The sequence below is a fragment of the Lemur catta genome, chromosome 10, assembly GCF_020740605.2.
Source record: "Lemur catta isolate mLemCat1 chromosome 10, mLemCat1.pri, whole genome shotgun sequence".
Lineage (NCBI taxonomy): Eukaryota > Metazoa > Chordata > Mammalia > Primates > Lemuridae > Lemur > Lemur catta.
The window spans coordinates 18,024,099-18,041,847 of NC_059137.1; the positions used below are offsets into that span (position 1 = coordinate 18,024,099).

Here is a 17,749-nt window from a genome sequence, read left to right on the forward strand (position 1 = left end):
AGGCTAATATAGTCAAGGAAAAGGAGATGTTGTAAGTGCAACTGGCGTAGTAGAACTCTGAGTGGACTGGAGACCCACTGGGTCCAGCTGGGTACGGATTCACCAGGGAACTTAAACAAGTCCCTAACCTTCTGTGATCCTTTGCTTCCCAATCTGAACACGGGAAGGGGAAGCCTCTTTAATGGTGGGGTTTCAGGCACAGGCTGATGGGAACGCTCGGAGTAAGGAGCTCAGATTTCTGCCAGCATCCCTCTGCTTCCTCCGTCTCTGTCTGTGCCAGCCTGTGTCAATCAGACGTGGCCTACCTTGGAGCTTTCTTCTGGTGCCATTCTAGGGACTCAGCACATTAAGTGCCTCCCCAGCCACCAGCACACAGAGCTGCTGAATTAGAACCCACTATTTCTAGTGGCAACTCTCAGCCCTTGGTTCCCCGGGGCCTCTGTTTTTGGGCCTTGATTCACCGAGAGAAAAATGAGCGAGGTGCTGAGCCAGGCTGTTTATCATAATGTCTTCACCTCGCCTTGGCCTAGCTGGCTGGCAGCCAGAGAAGCTACTGCCAAGGCCTCGGCTGCTGGGGCTGGGAGGTGGGGCGCGGGGGGGAGCAGATCGCCCCAGCCTGGGAGAGAAGAAGATGCTGGGAAGACACCTGCTTTACAGACTGGTCACCTAGCCAGCGCCCTCCCGCTGGGCACCACGGTGGGCTCTCACGACCCTTTGGGGCCCAAGTTCTAAGAGCTGATGAACCTCTGTGATTCTCTCCAGCCCTGTTTAACTCTGAGCATCAAGGGAAGCCCAAGCATGTGTCCACTTGGACTAATAACTTACTACGTTCTGGCCACTTTGTCTTTTACTTGGAGGTAGGAGGCCACGAGAGGACATAGAGCGGAGAGCTTAGCTATCTGAGATGGCTTCTGCTGTGGCAGGGTTCCTCTGGCTCCTGGTTGGGAATGGACAGAGGGGCAGGGGTGGGAAGAGAGAAGCCCCTTGCAGTAAGGCAGGCGAGATAGCTTGGAGCGTTGGCCCAAGTGGCTGAAGTAGAGGTGCAGAGAAGGGCTGAATTTTAGACAGCTTTTGAAGGATTTCCTCATGAACTGGCTGTGGAGTGGGAGAGAAGGCAAGCAGTTAAGGATGGCTGAAGGATTTTATTTTTTCTCCCAAAGCATCGAAGGGTGAATTAGATCTTGTCCTTACTGCTACTAATGATGATGATAATAAATCAGTAGCTAACTTAAAAATTCATAGCCAACTGTTTTTAGCACATACTCAGAGCCAGGTACTCCTCTCCTAAGGACTTTTTATTATGAACCTCAGAAAGTAAGAGTCTATTGGGAACGGACAATATCAAAAAATCCAAGAGAATTTAGTGAGCAGATATTATCTCGTCATCTCTTCAAGGTGACTCTTTTTCATTTATTTCACCAGATAGGACAGGGGCTACAATGGGACATGGGGAGAGATGAGTGGGTAAGGAGAAGTTCTAACTCAGCTTGCCCATCCGTCCTCCTCAAGGGTGTGTGTGAGTGCACTCAGTCTTTGGGGACTTTAGGAATTCAGTCTCAAGGTTACCTCTGTGTCTCAGGATGGGGATCTAAAGTTCTAAGCCTCAGACCGTGCTAAGGCTACTTGGCTCCTGTTGTAACTCTAATTTGAGTGCAGATCTCCCTAATTCTCTAAGAACCCACTATCATTCCCTTTTATTCATAAGATGCACGGATAGGCCTTGTCCTAGGACATCTCCATGGGCTTTTCCCTTTAGGAGAAGGTACTATGGAAAGATCGTATAATCCCAGTGCGGTGACACTTTTGGCAACTTATGCCATCACCCTTCTTACCTAATAAGAGACTATGTGGATATGATAGTCTTGATGATAAATACTATTTCAATGGTAATTATTTTAAAAATGTATTTATAGAGGGAAGAACAGCACAGAGACAAGAATTAGAAACTTCAGGTCAGGAGACCTGACTTTACAATTTACTAGAAAGTCCTAACTCCCCACGGGTTATTTGAAAACATTGGGATGGGGCAGCGGCTTTTCAAATATTTTTAAATCATGGAAACCTTTGTGCCAACATTCACTTTCTTGGGAGCACGTTATGTACACTGCAAAAATGGAGCTGCTCTCGTTGAAGCAGGAGAAACAGGTTCAGAACAATCCCTTGTCAAGCTCCAATCCTGTGATGGTTGATGCTGAGGTACCTTTGCTGAGATGCTGCTCTCTTGGGCTCTTCCAGTTTTGAGGTTTTGCCACGATGAGTACTTCCAGCTCTGCTTCTAGAGAATGCACACTGTAAACTCCGACTCCTCTCATGGATTTCTTCCTTCCCTCTTCTTCTAGCTCCATAGCCTCAGAAGGATGGAAGCATTTTCACCCTTAGTTTCATTCTCCTGTTGGTGTAGAATGAATTGCCTTATCATGCGTAGTGTTTGAAAAAGGGCCTCCGGCAGACCTGAGTTCAAATCCTGCCTCTGCTGTGTTACTTGGGGTGAATCTTGGTCACTTGACCCATCTATGTGGAAGGGATGATCCCTGGCTGGTAGACTCGATGTGAGCACAAAGTAGATGCCTTCTGAGCTCCTGATTATGTGTGGCTCCTTTCCTCTCGGGAGCACCGAGGCCAGGCATGCAGCTCACCCAGCGCCTTGGGTCTTGTCTTGCAGAGATGTCGGGCACAGCGGCGGACATCTCGCTGGTGCACTGGAGACAGCAGTGGCTGGAGAATGGCACCTTGTACTTCCACGTCTCCATGAGCAGCTCTGGGCAGCTGGCCCGGGCCACCGCCCCCACGCTCCAGGAGCCCTCGGAGATTGTCGAGGAGCAGATGCACATCCTCCACATTTCTGTGATGGTGAGTGAGTGGGGATGGGATGGGGGCTGGGAGGGCAGTGAGGTGGAGAGACGGAGGGAGGTGGGGATCGTCTGCACATGGAGGGAAAGAGCCAAGTGCAAGAGGTTAGAATGATAAACAGAAAATCAGATGGACTCTGTGGTGTCTCTTGGACTGATGCATACCCGTCCATCATCTGTCAGCTGTGACAAACTAATTGTGCTTTGGAGAAGAAAATAAAGGGTCTCCAACTCCTTGGCCTTTTGGCTGACATCTCTGGCAATAGCTGTTTAACATCTGTCACGTGCTTGGCCTGCTTCGCTGAGGGCTGAGGTTCAGTGCTCCAAAGTACAACTGGCCATTCCAAGAATGACTGAACAAGCAAAATTGGAATAGAACTGGAGTGGGCTGCCCTTTCCCAAGTGCTCGTGATGTGTCAGGTACTTTATCCCTCACAACAACCAAGGATAGCCCCTGGAGCCCGGCTGGGCGTAGCCAGCACAGTGGTTGATAGAAGCCCCTCCACCATCTTCACCTTATGGTCGTGTGTGCCGTGGCAAAGGGGCAAAAGAACTTACCCCAAGTCTGCACAGCTGGTGAGAGATGGAACTGCTCTTGGGTATTCAAACCCACGTGTGCCTGGCTACCAAGCCTGAACTGTGTCCTGTGCATCCTGTTTTCTCTCAATTTGGGAATTTCTTGAGTATCTACCATGTGTCAAGCACTGTGCTAGGCACATTTATGGGAATCATCTCATTGTGTTCTTGCTAAGAATGCACAAAGTCCGGCACGTCACCTCCACAGCAGAGATGAAGTTGTGGGCACAGCGAGGTGATGTAGACATCCAGCTCTGTTGGCCCCATGACACAGAACTCTCTGAGACTGCTGCCTCCACCAAGAGGGTTACCAGGTCTGATATCATTTGAGTGGTAGTCTAAAAGGTATAGTAGGCTCATATTGATGATTTCTTTAAAAAGCTATAATTAAAGGCTTTTGCATAGTAGATGTAAAAAAAAAAAACTCAGAATATAAATCCAGTATACAGAAAGTACAAGGTCTAATGGGCTCATGGCAAGATCTGATAATAGCAACACTTGACATGTACCTGGTACTTTGCACTCCTCAAAGCCACTCTTATATTATTTCCTCCTTTTCTTCTTTAGTGCAGCTCTGCCAGATGCATGAGGTTAGGAAGTGGTACCCCCAACCTATGCATGAAGAGGGTATGGCTCAGAGAGGTGAAGAGATGTGTATGAGGCCACTCGACAAAGGAGAGCTACCTCCCACCCCTCATTTCTTCTTTCTGTTTACCACTCGGCAATATTTGTTGAGACTCTACGGTGGAGTAGACCTTGGTTTTAGTCTCTTTTCCTTGATCCTCTTCAACTGACGCGGTGCATTAGACATTCTGATTAGGGCTGAGTAAGATCTCAGAAGTTTTCTCTTTTTGGAAACACACACACACACACACACACACACACACACACACACACACACACACACACACACCCCGGCCAGACAGCAGCGTTAATTTTGGACCTTACACATGCTGATCACATGGAGGAACAAATCAAGGCCTTTGTGTTATTCATGGAATGAGTGTGATAGACTTTTTCCATATATATACTTAGCAAATGATGCAGGCACATGCCAAGCAAGTGGGTGCCTGCTTGCTAACTTTGGGGTGCAAATTTGTGAGCATCATCTTAGGGCTCTTGCTGGGTTCCTCACGGGGCACGGGGAAGGGCCGAGGGGGTGTGACTGCTCTCCTTCCTTTCGTGTTAGAGAACAAAACTCAGTTTTGACTAATATTTATTAAGCATTTTCTGTGTTGCAGCACAACATTTACTTGCATATATTCTTCCTGTAACCCAGTAACCTAGATAATATGATCTCAATTATAAATGAGCCTCAAATTTGCCTTTTCTGCCTCTGGGCCCAGTGTTAATCTCACTAAATCAGACTTTCTCCCCAGGACTGTAGGTATTCCTCACCTTTTCCTTTTGCTCAGTGCGTTCAGCTTGGAAAGAGTAACTCACTAAGACCCAGATGTCACCGAACTGCCCTGTAATTCAGGATTTGGCGGCAGAGTAGGCAATGTGGAAGTTGCACACAGCAGACCCTCCCTGTGCACAGGTCAAAGTGGACCAAGGGTGCCACCTTTTGTTCCACCAGTCTTTCCCCTACTCAGGGCTCTGTCATCTGGATCTTTCCTGTCCCCATCCTGTCCTTAAAGGACAGAGTCACATCCAGGAGATGCTGAGCTCCAAGGTGTCTGTTGCTGGAATCCTGAGCCTCTCAGAGGTGGGGCACACCTCCAAGAACACTGCCCACTCTCGGAGGTAAGGAGACAAAGTTACAGGCACTCGGAACCCGAGGCCCTGGGTGAGAAGTCCCCCACTGACACATAACTCTCTGGGGGATTTGGGGCAAAGTATTTAACCCCTGTGCCTCATTTTTGTCATCCCTAAAATGATGGTTATGCAAATACTTATCCTGAAGATACATCAAGACCTTGGATCAAAGGAGCTTGGCACCTAAGAGCATTTGCTTTTATTATTGGGGGCAATTCTGTTGAAAAGTTTGAGATGTGCTGATTTATCATCCCCTTCCATTTCATAGGTGGATAAATTGAGTTGTAAGACAGGCTAGAACTTGCCTGGGAGTCAGTCAGTCAGCAGGGGTTGGCCTGGAGGCTCATACCCCAGCCCTGTTGCTCTGGCCACAGTCAGTTCAGCAAGAACAATGTTTGCTTTTCCCTACCACAAGCAACTATTCAAAATGACATTCAAGATGACTGGGATCTATCTCCCCATTTCACAGTTGAGAAATCTGAGATTCAGTGTGTTTAATTGACTTGCCTATGGCTACATAGCTAACAGAAAGGCAGTTCAGGGTCAAGGCTTTTCCTTAGATTCTAAACTTGTGCCACATGGCTACTCATGAAACCATGGCTCTGATGCTGCTTGAATGTCCTATTGTTTTCATCTTAGGGGAAGATCTGAGATGGTTTGTGACAAAACCCAAATCACTCAGTCAAATCTCAAAGAAGTCTGGAGGCCGTGATCTTTATCCCTTTTTCTCTGCATAAATATTCTGCCCACCCATGCAGGCAAACCAGCTCCCACTCAGCCACCGGAACCTACTACAGGCCATGCCTACTGGGGTGGAACTAGCGTGCTCCGTAGGCTTGTTAAGTCCTGATTCAAGCATCTACCTTGTCCCAGAAGGTTGCAGCACCTGAATGTTAATATCCCAAAGGGTGATGCAGGGGGAGGTACTCAGTGAATCTGGTCAAGAAAAAGAGGATAGACTTCATCTCATCTAGTCTTCTGCCCTATCTTCAGCTACCTCAAAGAGCTGCGTACCCTCCTCAGCTGTGCACCCTTCTCTGCAGAGAAGAAAGCAGGGCTTTGGAGTGCAGCAGACCTGGCTCTGAACTCATCTCTTACTTCCTGCTTCCTGATGCTTTTACCTTATGTGAGGCTTTTCATGCCTCTGAGCCTCAGTTTCCTTATCTGTGAAATAAACTCTGTGAGATTGATAATACCAACCTCACAGTGTTTTTGAAAAGAATGGAAAAAATATGTGAATGGCACCTAATAACCAAGCTAGCACATAGTGAGTACACAGTAACAGTGGCTATTAATATTATCATTGCAATGACATTTCAAGGACTCCATTGTAGGAGAAAGAAGACATTAGGTTTAGTCTTATTTTTGCTGCTATTTTGCTGTTTGAGCGACAGAAATAGTTATGATACCTGGCATTTGTTTTGAGTATTTACAATATGCAAGGCAGTGCTCCAAATGTTTTATGTGCATTGTCGCATTTAAACCTCCCAACAAATCTTAAGGTGGATACTATCCCTTAGATGAGGAACCTGAAATGTTAATAAATTAAATAACTATCGATGTGACCTTGATCACAAAGAGATAAAATGGTAAAACCAATATTTCATTCTATATAGGCTGACTCCAGAAACTCTGCCTTTAATCTATGTACTAGACTGCCATTTCTCTTTTCTATGTAGTAGTTGCTGACTTAAATTACAAGATTTCGTGAGTGAATTCTTATAAGGACTCCCCCTTATGTGGAATCCATGGATATTTTATGGGGGTTTATGGGCTTGGAAGTCAACTCCAAGGTTGAATAACGTCTCTATCACTAGCTTTATATCCTTGGCCATATCACCTTTATCATTTGTAAAATGGGGATAATATTCCCCAATTCTTAGAGAATTCTAAGAATCAAATTATATCACCCTCACAAGTGCCCTGCATGGTGAAGACAATGACTGCAATCATTGAGAACTTGCTGTATGCCAGGCACAAAGTGCAGCACCTGCATTATTCTGTTTAATTGTTCTGATTCCTCTATAAGATAGTAAGGTTACTGTCCCTCATTTGCAGATGAGAATCCTGGGAGTTAGTAAGGTTTTTGCATCTTGGTCATCTACATCACCAATAAGTGCCCAAGCTGGGATTCCAACTCGTCTATCCAAATTGAGAGTCTATGTTCTTGAGCACAACTCTGCATGGCACAGTGCCTGACATTCACTAAGTAAGTGCTCAAAAAGCAGTAGCTATTATTCAAATGTCAGCTGTCGTGAGGGTCATTGTGCCTTTTATTTAGAGTATTCACTCAAGGTGCTCGAAACACTTGATAGAACTTGGAAACTTGTCAGTTAGGGAGAGAGAAGTCGCTCATGCCAGCAGTTTATGGGTAGGAGAAAAGAAGCCCAGAGGAGGCTGAGTGATTAGGCTGCAACGTCAGACAGTCAGAGGAAGACAGTGGCTTGAATCCTGTAGGTGCACATTGCATTGTTCACCAGCATGAGCTGTTGGGGACCCCTCTCTCTCTCTGCTAGCCTAGTTTGTGACCTATATATGCAAATTGGAAGAGCAGAGAAAGAGATTCTTTCCTTTTCCTTATTTAGGAAGTGAGAAGAGTTTACCTGCTTCTGGCAGCCAGGAGGTTAAATGCAAAAAAATGTCCTAGCAAGTGTGATCAGACATTGTTGTTTCTTCTTTGCATTTAGGTATTTTTTCCCATTGCTTGTTGTTGCCGTTGTCATTGTCACATTGACCTTTCAAGATATATTTTACTTTTATATTGATCAAAGTTGCTTTCAACCAAAATAGTCACCACTTGTGGTTCAGAGGGTTGGTCATATAACGTTCCTCTCCTCCCCTCCCCCTTTTTAACAGTGAGAAATATAATTTCATTTTAATATGGTATGTCTCGTCTTGAAGATTTCCACCAAGAGTTACTGGATAGAAACTTTGAGATCAATATTTTTCATCCTGGCTCTTTTGTTTTCCCCTTTGGTCTTTTTGGTGACAAAATGTTTTGATAAAGGGGATGAAAAGAAATGTTTGGTTTGATGTAGAAGAAGAAAAGAACTTTGAGGGCACTTTTCTTTCAAAAGGAGCATCCCGAAGAAAATTCTGCCTATTTGTGCTTGTGGGCCCCCATGAGGGAAGACTCCAAGGGACCAAAAATTCCTGTGCACGGCAGGACAAGCCTTTTAAAGTATTTGAACTGTCCATCAGTAGAGTAGACTGAGTTAGGGAGTAGTGAGCTTCTTGTTCCTGAGGGTATGCAAGCAAAATGTGAAAGCTGTATTCACTGGGATTTTGAGAGGAGTAATAGTTAAGTTAGAGGATTATTTTAGTTCCTTCAAATTTAGATGATCTATGACTCTATGATATAATAATATATAGAAAAATGCCTTCAGGATTATAAAATGCCACATAAATTGAAGAGATTATTCTTACCATTCTCAATTGGTAGCTTTGTTTAAAGGACCCTTGTGATATTGCAATAACACTTTTTAAAGTTTTCGGTGAAAGATGACTTTAGATCATTTCCCCAACCATTGCAGTTTTTCATTCACGGCGTCTTTTTCGTTTATTCATTGATTTAATCACTCAATCATGTAATGGTTTACCTGCCTATTAAATCTAACAGTGAAAATCCTATCTGCTGGGGGAAAAAAAAGAAAGAGAGAAAAGAAAAAGCTTTAAAAAAAATCAACCAGAAGCTCAGAACAAGCCAACTGTGGGATCTGGCTGCTAAAAGTGGTCTTATATTTTATGTTGTATTAATAAAAGAGTAGTTTTCTGTGCAAGTAATTATAGTGGTGCTAGATGAGAACTGAAATATTTATTTCAGTATTTATTTCTGGAGCCACATGTTAAAAGAAACAATAACTGATTAGAAAAGTTACAATCAAAATAATCGAGACAGTGACAAATCTTAAAATAACAATGCTAACCAGTGCTGTTACAGTGCTTATGCACATTTAACTCATTGAGTTCTTACAGTAACCCCAATTCAGTAGACACTATTATTACTCCTATTCTGCTGAGAGAATGTAGGCCCAGGGACTATAATAACTTGAAAGAACTGTGGACTCTGTGTATCCCGAGCTTCACAGTCTTGCTCCGTAACTGGCTTAGTGGCGGTGGGGCTTGAGCATGTGTTTTCTCTTCACTTCCATTTTCTCATCTCTATTGGGTTGATGACGGAGGTGCCTACCTAAGGGGGTTGTGAGAATTACCCAAGGATTATATATACAAAGCAGATAAGCTAGAGCCTGACACATAGTCCTGGCTTTATAAATGTCATGACTCTGCTATTAATATTTATAAGTGTACCAGCTTCCTCGGGCTGCCATAACAAAGTACCACAGCCCGAGTCTCATGGCTGTGGAGCTAGATGTTTGAGATCAAGGTATTGACAGGGCCATGCTCCCTCTGAAGGCATGAGGGACAGATCTGCTCCTGGGCTCTGTCCTAGCTTCTGGTAATACCTTGGCTCGTGGCAGCAGGACTCCATCCTTCTCATGGCATCCTGCCCATGTGGGTGTCTGTCTCTGTGCCTAAATTTTCCCCGTTCTATAAAGACAGTCATATTGCATTGGGGCCCTTCTTAATGACCTCGTTATAACTTGCTTACCTCTGTAAACACACTATGTCCAAATAAGGTCACATTCTGCATTACTGGGGATTAGGAGTCAGCATGTCTTTTTTTTGGAGGATACCATTCAACTGATAACAATAAGTGCTATCACTGTGTTATTTGTAAGTGATTATTACCGAAGGTCACTCATGACAACTAGGGTAGGTGAAGCCAAACTATTACAGATTGTGGGTCCCGAAAGCCTTAGAAGGCAGAATGGTAGGGAAAACAGATCCTGACTAAGAAGAATTATTTTAAATGTGAAGGTGGTAAAAATCTAGTGGTGGAAAAACCATGTGACACACATACCCACACACAGCTTGGCTAGATCTCTGGTGTCCCAGCCCTGCCACTTACGTGCTCCACGGCCATGTGCAAGTCACATTTCCTTCTCAGCCTCAGTGTCTCCATCTGTAAATTAAGATCACCAAGCTTATATCAGTTGCCCAGGCATGATGAGGTTTGGTAATACAAATATTCCAAGTACTTTTTTACATAAGTGGGCTATACCCCATGCACTTTTTTTTCAGGAAGTGGGATTTTTTATATTATAAATATATATTTCTCAAATATTTTACAAATTTAAATTATATGAACCTTGTAGCTTGGCCCTGACTTGATTAAACAAGGATTCACTAAAAGCCTTCAGAGTCTCCAGCTAGGGTTATTGGCAAAGAAGGAGAATAAACCATAGCTTCTCTTCCGCGGCATTTAAGGATGCACTATTGGGAAGTAGAATGAGCATGGCAATTGGTGTCAGGGGGCTGGGGTTCAAGTTTAGACCATCACACACCAGCTGTAGAGATTGAGGCAACTCATTTCACCTCACTGAGCTTCTCGTTTGGTTATTTGTGAAATGAAATACAATTAAAATCATAACATCAAAATGAGATAATGCCCCTGAAAGCATTTGGTGGGATTTTCCTAAAAGCAATAGAACTATAAAATATGGTTGGGATGTTGGAGCTGAAAGCACTTTAGACCTTGCAGAATCCAATTCTTCTAGATGAGACAGCTCATTTGTTTATTCTATAAACCACCCTGCATCTCCGTGACTGGCTAAGCCGTGCTTTATTTCTCATGTGTGTTACATGTCAGCAGCTGTAGTCACTGTGGCTTAGGTCTGCTTGTCTTCTCCTTCTGGAGCTTTGGCTGAAGGGGAGCCCCAGTCTGAGACGTGTGGTTTTCATGACACAGGGAATGAGCAAGAGAGCTGGCAGGAATGGAGGACGCCTCTTGAAGCTGATGCTCAGATGCGGGTTCTCTCACGTTCTATCTGCCAAAACACATCACATGGCCAAGCCCAGAGCCAGTGGCAGGGGTATGCAATCCTTTAGGGGACACACATGCAAACAGTTACAAACAGAAACAGAACATACCCCGTCCTCATTTTTACAGGTGGGGAAAATGATGTCAGAGAATGGATGTTCTCCGTCCCTGTCCCATTATTCTGGGCCAGTGATCAAGCCCAGAGAGAAAAGGTTGACAAGGGCAGGAGATGGCAGGAGGCAGCTCTGGAAGGGGGCCAGAAGGTGGTTCTTTTGAATCTTCTGGCCAAAGCAGAATGCAGAGCAAGAAATTCTGTATGATATAGACAGAGGGAGGCAGAGAGGAACACAGACAGGAAAAAATAGACATCAACCCATATTTGAGAAATGATTCTATACTAGCTGTACAGAATTTACCAGAGAGACAGAGAGAAATAAAGGGAAACTGAGAGAAAGGGAAGCCAGGGATGGGGAGAGAGACACAGAAAAATAAAGAAAAATTGGCAAGGACAGCAGAAAAGAATTTAGCAATAGAAGCAGAGACAGGGGAAGAGGAAAACAGAGCAGGGTGAGAAGGGCACATAGAACTCACCCCAAGAAAGAGCAGGGGAAGGTGGAACGAGTGAAGGGTGGGGCATAGGGTGAGCAGGAGGCTGAGGAGGACGTCAGGCACAGACAGGCAGCAGCCAGCAGAGACAGGTGGGAGGGCCCAGGTGGGGACACCCAGCACCACAGATGAGAGGAGGCCACAGAGGGGAAGGTGACTAGGCTGCAGCAGTAGGTCCGGGAGAGGGGAGATAGAGTATAGAGTAGCGAGGTGGGAAGGGGACAGAGAGGTTGGCAGGAGAGTCAGGGAATGTCCCCTTGATGGCATCTCCCAACTTCCTATGCTCCAGGCTCTTGTTCCATATTCTACTTCCCTTGAAGAACCTGGGAGCTTTTGTGTAGTATTCTAGCAACGATGCAAAGTGAATGGGGCGTGTGAACATTTGCAGTGAGGCGTTCACACTGCTTACTCCCTTTCTCATTGGCTCCAAATCAACCTACAGTAAAAATGGAAGGCGAGCTTAGTTTTGGACATGTTGGAGCTTCCACCTACCCCTTCAGTTAATTCTCCTTTCTCCCTTCTTCCCTATCTTCAGAAGGCAGCTTAGCTTTGTAGAAATAATAATGGGTTTGGAGATAGACAGATGTGGATTCAAATCGTGACTCTTTCCCTTATTGCTGTTTGCCCTGAGGCACATCAATGAATCTCTCTGATTCTCACTTCTGAATTATAAATGAGTCTAGGGATACCTATCCCCTTCTGGGGTGTGGGCAGAAATAAATGTTTATAAAAGACTCATGAAGTGTTTTCAAATGCTGCTCAATGAAAATCCCTGTCTTTTCCTTTGGCCTTCAAAGAAAATTCTTCCCAGTTTGTTGTTGTGCTTGGCCTTCAGAAACATCCTTTCAGCTAAATTGGGCAGGAGTTATTAAGAATATTGTCTTTAAAATACTGATACAAATAATTGACTAAATAAATAAATGGGGTAGAAGAGATTGCTCTTTCTTACAGTAGAATTCCAATTAATAAATGTAGGAGGGAAGAGGGAAACAGAAAATCACCATTAGGCAACCACCACTGTAATAATTGCCACTGCCAAGATCCACTGGTGTATACGAAAATTAATGGGTGAAACTTTGAGAGGAAACAGGATATTTGCAGAGTCTCAAAGTATTACCCCTTGGATATTTATTAATTACAAAAGAAAATAGTGACTTTACATTGGAGAAATCTGGCAGATCCCACTTGTATTGGCTTTCCAGAGCTGCTGTGACAAATTGCCACTAACTAAGGGCTTAAAACAACAAAAATTATTCTCTCACAGTGTTTTTTTTTTTTTTTTAGTTTATATAGATGTATGGGGTACAGGTGCAATTTTGTTACATGCATAGGTTGTGTACTGGTCAACTCAGGGCATTTAGGGTCTCCATCACCCAAATAATGTACATTGTACCCGTTAAGTAATTTCTCATAATCTATCTGCCTCCCAGCCCCTCACTCTTCCAAGTCTCCATTGTCTGTCACTCCACTGTCTCACAGTTCTGGAGAGCAGAAGTCTGAAATCAAGGTGGTGGCAGAGCTGTGCTTCCCCCCGCACCTCTGGGACTGTGAAGGGGGATCCTTCCTCTTCCAGCTTAGGGCAGCTCTTAGCATTGCTTGGCCTGTGGCTACATGACTCCAGTTTCTGCCTCCATCTCCCTATTGTCTTCTCCTCTGTGTCTTCTCTTTCATGTGACTGTCACAAGGACACATGTCACTGGATTTAGGGCTCTCCTTGACATTCAGGTTATACTCCTCCACCCATAATCCTTAACTTAATTGCATCTGCAGTGACCCTTTTTCTCCAATAAGGTAAGATTCAACGTTTCAGGGATTAGAACGTGGACTTATCTTTCTGGGATCCACTATTCAATGGACCACTCTACCTAACCAAGTGACCAAAGTGAACATCACCAGTAATGGGTGTATTGACACTTCATCCCCTGATGAGAGGAACTGAGAAGGCATGTTGCTGTTTCCATGGTATTCTTGCCAAAAATATGTAACTGTTCTAATCAGGAGAAATCAACAGACCAGTGAAAGACATTCTACAAAATGTTTGGCCAGCACTCTTCAATAGTGTCAAGATCATAAGAGACAGGAACAACCGTGGAATTGTCACAAACTGGAAGGGACTAGGGAGATGTGACAGCTAAATGCAGTATGGGATCCTGGATTAGATCCTGGACCAAAACAAGAACATTTGTGAAAAAACTGAAATTTGTGCAAAGTCTGTGGCTTAGTTATTATTGATAGTATTAAAGCATGGTTAATTTCCTGGTGTTGGCTATTTTATTATGGCCATGTAAAACGTGAACATCGGGGAAGCTGAAAGAAGACTATACAGAGCTCTCTATGCTAACTGCAACTTCCTGTGAGTCTGTAATGATTTCAAAATAAAAAGTTTAAAAACAAAAAAGAGTATTGACTGTGGAACAGAACTGCCTGGGTTAGAATCATGGCCTCACCAGGTGACTTGCAGTGTGACATTGATTAAGTTACTTGACTTCTCTGTGCCTCAGTTTTCTCCACTGTGAAACGGTGACAATACTAGTTTCTACGATTAAAATGAGGTAACGTGTGTATATTTTATACAAATGTTGTATCAATGGTGCCATTGGTATTGCGGTGCTGATTGTTCCTCTTTCACAAATGATAATTCCAAAGCCTAGAAGGTTAAGACAACTCTCTTGTAAGATTACATAGCGTCTGAGCCCAGATGTTTCTGATTCCAAGTGATCTCTCTGCTCTATGCTATCTTCTAACAGGGAGCAAGGACAGGTAAGGGCCCTTTAGGAGCTCATCATCCCCATCGCCATCCAATTACCAGACTCTGTGATGTCGAGGCAGTCCTGACCCTAGACTATGGATGAAGGCAGCCAGTTCTTCCTGGCCACGAATACTTACAAGTGTTGAAAGCAGAAATATCTGACTTAAGTCTCAAAAGAAGCCCTCTTAAAAGTCATCTATAGGCCGGGCATGGTGGCTCACGCCTGTGATCCTAGCACTCTGGGAGGCCGAGGCGGGTGGATCGTTTGAGCTCAGGAGTTTGAGACCAGCCTGAGCAAGAGCGAGACCCCATCTCTACTAAAAATAGAAAGAAATGATCTGGACAGCTAAAAATCTATATAGAAAAAATTAGCCGGGCATGGTGGTGCATGCCTGTAGTGCCAGCTACTCAGGAGGCTGAGGCAGGAGGATTGCTTGAGTCCAGGAGTTTGAGGTTGCTGTGAGCTAGCCCAATGCCACAGCACTCTAGCCCGGGCAACAGAGCGAGACTCTGTCTCAAAAAAAAAAAAAAAAATCATCTATATAAACACACACACACACACACACACTCACACACACACACACGCAAAGTCATCTACATAGACAATGCTTCTATGTCTCAAAGAGTGACTCACAGTGTCATAAGGCAGGTGGATGACAGAGCTGGCCCTCCCACGTAAATCTCAGGGCAGTGTGTGTGTCTGTGTGTGGTCCCCACCGTACCACGCTGCCTAACTCTCCCCTGGCTGTAAGCTACACTCAGCAGAAGGCCTCTCTCTCCGTGCCGAGAGAGCCATCCGCAGTATAGGGTCAGCACAACTGTATTTCACTTCATTGTGGCAATCATCCCGTCTACACATCACTGACACAGTCAACAATTACCCAATTCAAACTTCTGCCGCTGATGTTCCCCAGCTCAAGGGCGTCTTTAATAGCAAAATAATACTTGTTTTTTCTTCCTTCCCTCTCTGTTTTATCCTAATCTCTCCCTGATGAGACATAACATTAATTACAGCAGTTAACGGAAATTCTGTCTCCATTACTGCCTGCCACCGGCTCCATCTTGGCTTCCGCCTCTAAAATTTCTGTCCCGAATGAAGGGGGGCGGGGCTGTGCAGATGTGTGATTGTGTTTATTTACCTTCTCTCTCAGCCCACCTCCTTTGTGCTGAATTTTAAGTCAAGTGGAATCAATATTTCCACTGGGGGTGTGCGTGAGTGTGAGTGTGTGTGTGTGTTGTTCGTGTGCGCCTGCTTCGCAATCTAGCTGTCATTTGGAGCTAATTGTGTTGTTTCCTCTTGTGTGGAAGGAAATCTTATCTGTTTTGGATTAAAATTCAATGAAGGTCATAGCGGCTGGAAAACTTACCAGACTGCTGCAATTAATGTTCATTTGGCTTTGATAAATTGGAACATTCCCCTCAATAGGACTGGAGTGGGTTTCAGAAGCAATAATTCTTCCATTAACTCAAAGATTCTGCCTTTGATGGAGGACCTTGTCCTGCTTTTGTTTGTCATCTGTCACTTGGAGGAGCTGGGCATATGTCAGAGATGATTTATTATGATTGCAGCGCCTGCTTGTATCAAAGCATTTAAAACCACTAATTATTTTTGCACCCTGTAAATTGCTTGATTAAACAAAATGTGAGGTCGGAATTGAGGTAGAAAAATTTTTTGTGCCCATGGGTTGCTACAATTGTGGGATTATTACAAGTTCTTTCTAAGGGCTAGGTGAAAATAAATCTATCAAAGAAATTATACTGAGCACTTATTATATGATGGGAAATATGCTGGGAAGTTAATGTGCATTATTTTACTCAATTCTTAAGATAATTCTTTAGGGTGATTTGCCTGTATCAGCTGGGAGGAGACTGAAGTTCATAGATGATAGTGCATTTCATCCAACATAAGCAATGTAATATTGAATACTGAATCAAATGTCTTGATTCTAAAGTCATTGCATGATCACTATGTGTTAGGATTTTTAAAAATTGCCTTACATTATTAAGTTCTACTGTTTGCTGTTGGTATTTCACTGGGTGTGGAGTGAGGACATCTTCTTCCCACTAAGAATTACCTGGAGTGGGATTACTGGATCATATGGTCGTTCCATTTTTAATTTTTTGAGGCACCTCCCTACTGTTTTCCATAGTAATTGTGCCTGTGTACATTTCATCTAACAGTGTACCAGGGTTCCCTTTTCATAAAATTATATATATGTTAAATATACACAGCTTTTTACATGTTATTGCATCTCATTAAAGTGGTTTAAAGAAAAGAATAAATTTACTACCACCACCACCAACAAAAAGAATTAACTTAGGTATTTGGTTAAAAGGCAATTTCCTGGGCCCTGGCCCACATATGCCTGACCTGAGCACAAGTTTGGGATTTAGTGGAATCTGCAGAAATGGAGAATCAATAACCTACAGCTCATTGAGACCAGCCATGGGAAAGTCACAGCCTTGACCTGCTAATTTTTTAAATTATTATTTAATTCTCATAAAACCCTGCCCAGCAAGCACTGATATCTCCATCTTCCAGTTTGGCACATTGCAGTGCATCAAGTGAAGTGGCCTTGCCCAAGGCCAGGGAGAGACCCAGCTGGGATCTGGACCCAGCGTCTGCCCTGCTGGCTGCAAGCTCTTGCTCTCACACGGCAGCCCTGTCTCATCCCTCCTGCCTTGTCTCTCCCTGCCCTCAGCCCTCCCTTCCTTCTCTAAAATTCTGCAGGGGCACAGGCATGAGTGGCTCTGGGCTTTCCCCACGGGCACCCCCTTCAGTTCCTGTTTTATTGCAGTCCTTATGTGTCCTGATGTTCTCCTAATGAAGTGTCCAGAGGCCTGCCCTGTCTCGGCTTTCCTTAATAGGGAGTGAAATATGTTGGTGGCAATGCCAGAGGCTTTGTTTCGATGGTGCATAGAGTCACAGAGGCTGTCTGGGTGGGGGGGATGTGGACACTTCCCCTCTCTGCTGGCTGCAGGGCAGGTCTGGGCCATCACCATGAGTGCAGCAGCCTGGTGAGGGGGCAGGAGAATCTGCTGGACCTGGACCTGTCAGCCTTTTGCTAACTGTGTGATCCTGAGCTGCTGCTTGCCCTCTCTGAGCCTTGGTTTTTTCCAGTGTAAAATAGTGCTAACAATAGTACCTCCTCAGACAAAATCATTGAGTAGAATGGAAGCATCCATGTTAAGCGCAAATTTGGTGTCTGATAAACAGAAATTTCTCAATAAATTCAAATCCTTGATGCCCAGACACTTCTGATCAACTGACACTAATAGAACATGTTCCCATGGCTGGACACGATGGCTCACACCTGTAATCCTTGCACT

At 44.3% G+C, this 17,749-nt stretch overlaps 1 protein-coding gene across 1 annotated transcript in view; it reads left to right on the forward strand.

Annotated features, from left to right (window-relative positions):
- Positions 1-17,749, forward strand: part of ASTN2 (astrotactin 2) — an 808,895-nt gene that overhangs the window by 114,538 nt on the left and 676,608 nt on the right. Inside the window, exon 2 of the mRNA XM_045563087.1 lies at positions 2,663-2,850. Coding sequence (XP_045419043.1) covers positions 2,663-2,850 — 188 coding nt within the window. The remainder of the gene's footprint in view (positions 1-2,662; positions 2,851-17,749) is intronic.